We start from the raw sequence: 590 nt of genomic DNA, 5'->3' as shown, positions 1-590 counted from the left end.
AGGCCCTGGAGAGTAAATGTCACCCTAACTCTTCTTCCGCCAAAGTTATTGTCCTTGAACTTGTGCGAGAACAAACTGTACCATCTGGATGGCCTGTCTGACATTATAGATAAGACCACAGATATCAAGATCCTGAACCTCTCCAAAAATGAGGTGAGAGGAGGCAGCCAGATCAAATTTGGGTGAGTGGGAGGTAGTGCGTACCGGGGTGATGACAACAGGCAGGCATAGGTACCTCTGGATGAAGGATGGGACTGAGGGTTCCAAGGTCCCGGATGTCTCTCTTTCCCTGGGACTCCCTCCCCACTTCCCCCCTTATCTTTCTCAGCTGAAGTCGGCTTGTGAGTTGGCCAAGGTGAAAGCACTGAAGCTGGAAGAGCTGTGGCTAGAAGGGAATCCGCTGTGCAGCACCTTCTCAGACAAGTCTGCCTACATAAGGTCAGTGGTAACTGCTGTCATCCTTTCTGGATGCCTTAGTCCCCCAGGAGACCAAGCTGCCCCTGACAGTGCCCTTCTGCAGGAAGAGGCAGCCTTGGCCTCTGGGAGGACCACAGGCCCTGGCCTCTCTTCTGTCTCTGTGTCCCTCAGCT

General features: G+C 53.4%; 1 protein-coding gene across 1 annotated transcript in view; it reads left to right on the top strand.

The window, feature by feature from the left end:
• Positions 1–590, top strand: part of LOC100943636 (nuclear RNA export factor 2-like) — a gene marked incomplete at its 5' end in the record, with an annotated part of 9813 nt that overhangs the window by 1810 nt on the left and 7413 nt on the right. The window contains 2 exons of the mRNA XM_003803775.2: positions 46–153; positions 329–438. Of these exons, the coding sequence (XP_003803823.2) occupies positions 46–153; positions 329–438 (218 nt within the window). The remainder of the gene's footprint in view (positions 1–45; positions 154–328; positions 439–590) is intronic.

This window comes from Otolemur garnettii, unplaced genomic scaffold (assembly GCF_000181295.1).
Source record: "Otolemur garnettii isolate 467f Iridium unplaced genomic scaffold, OtoGar3 scaffold00650, whole genome shotgun sequence".
Lineage (NCBI taxonomy): Eukaryota > Metazoa > Chordata > Mammalia > Primates > Galagidae > Otolemur > Otolemur garnettii.
The sequence above is the reverse complement of the archived record's forward strand: the minus strand, read 5'-3'. Positions and strand labels throughout refer to the sequence as shown.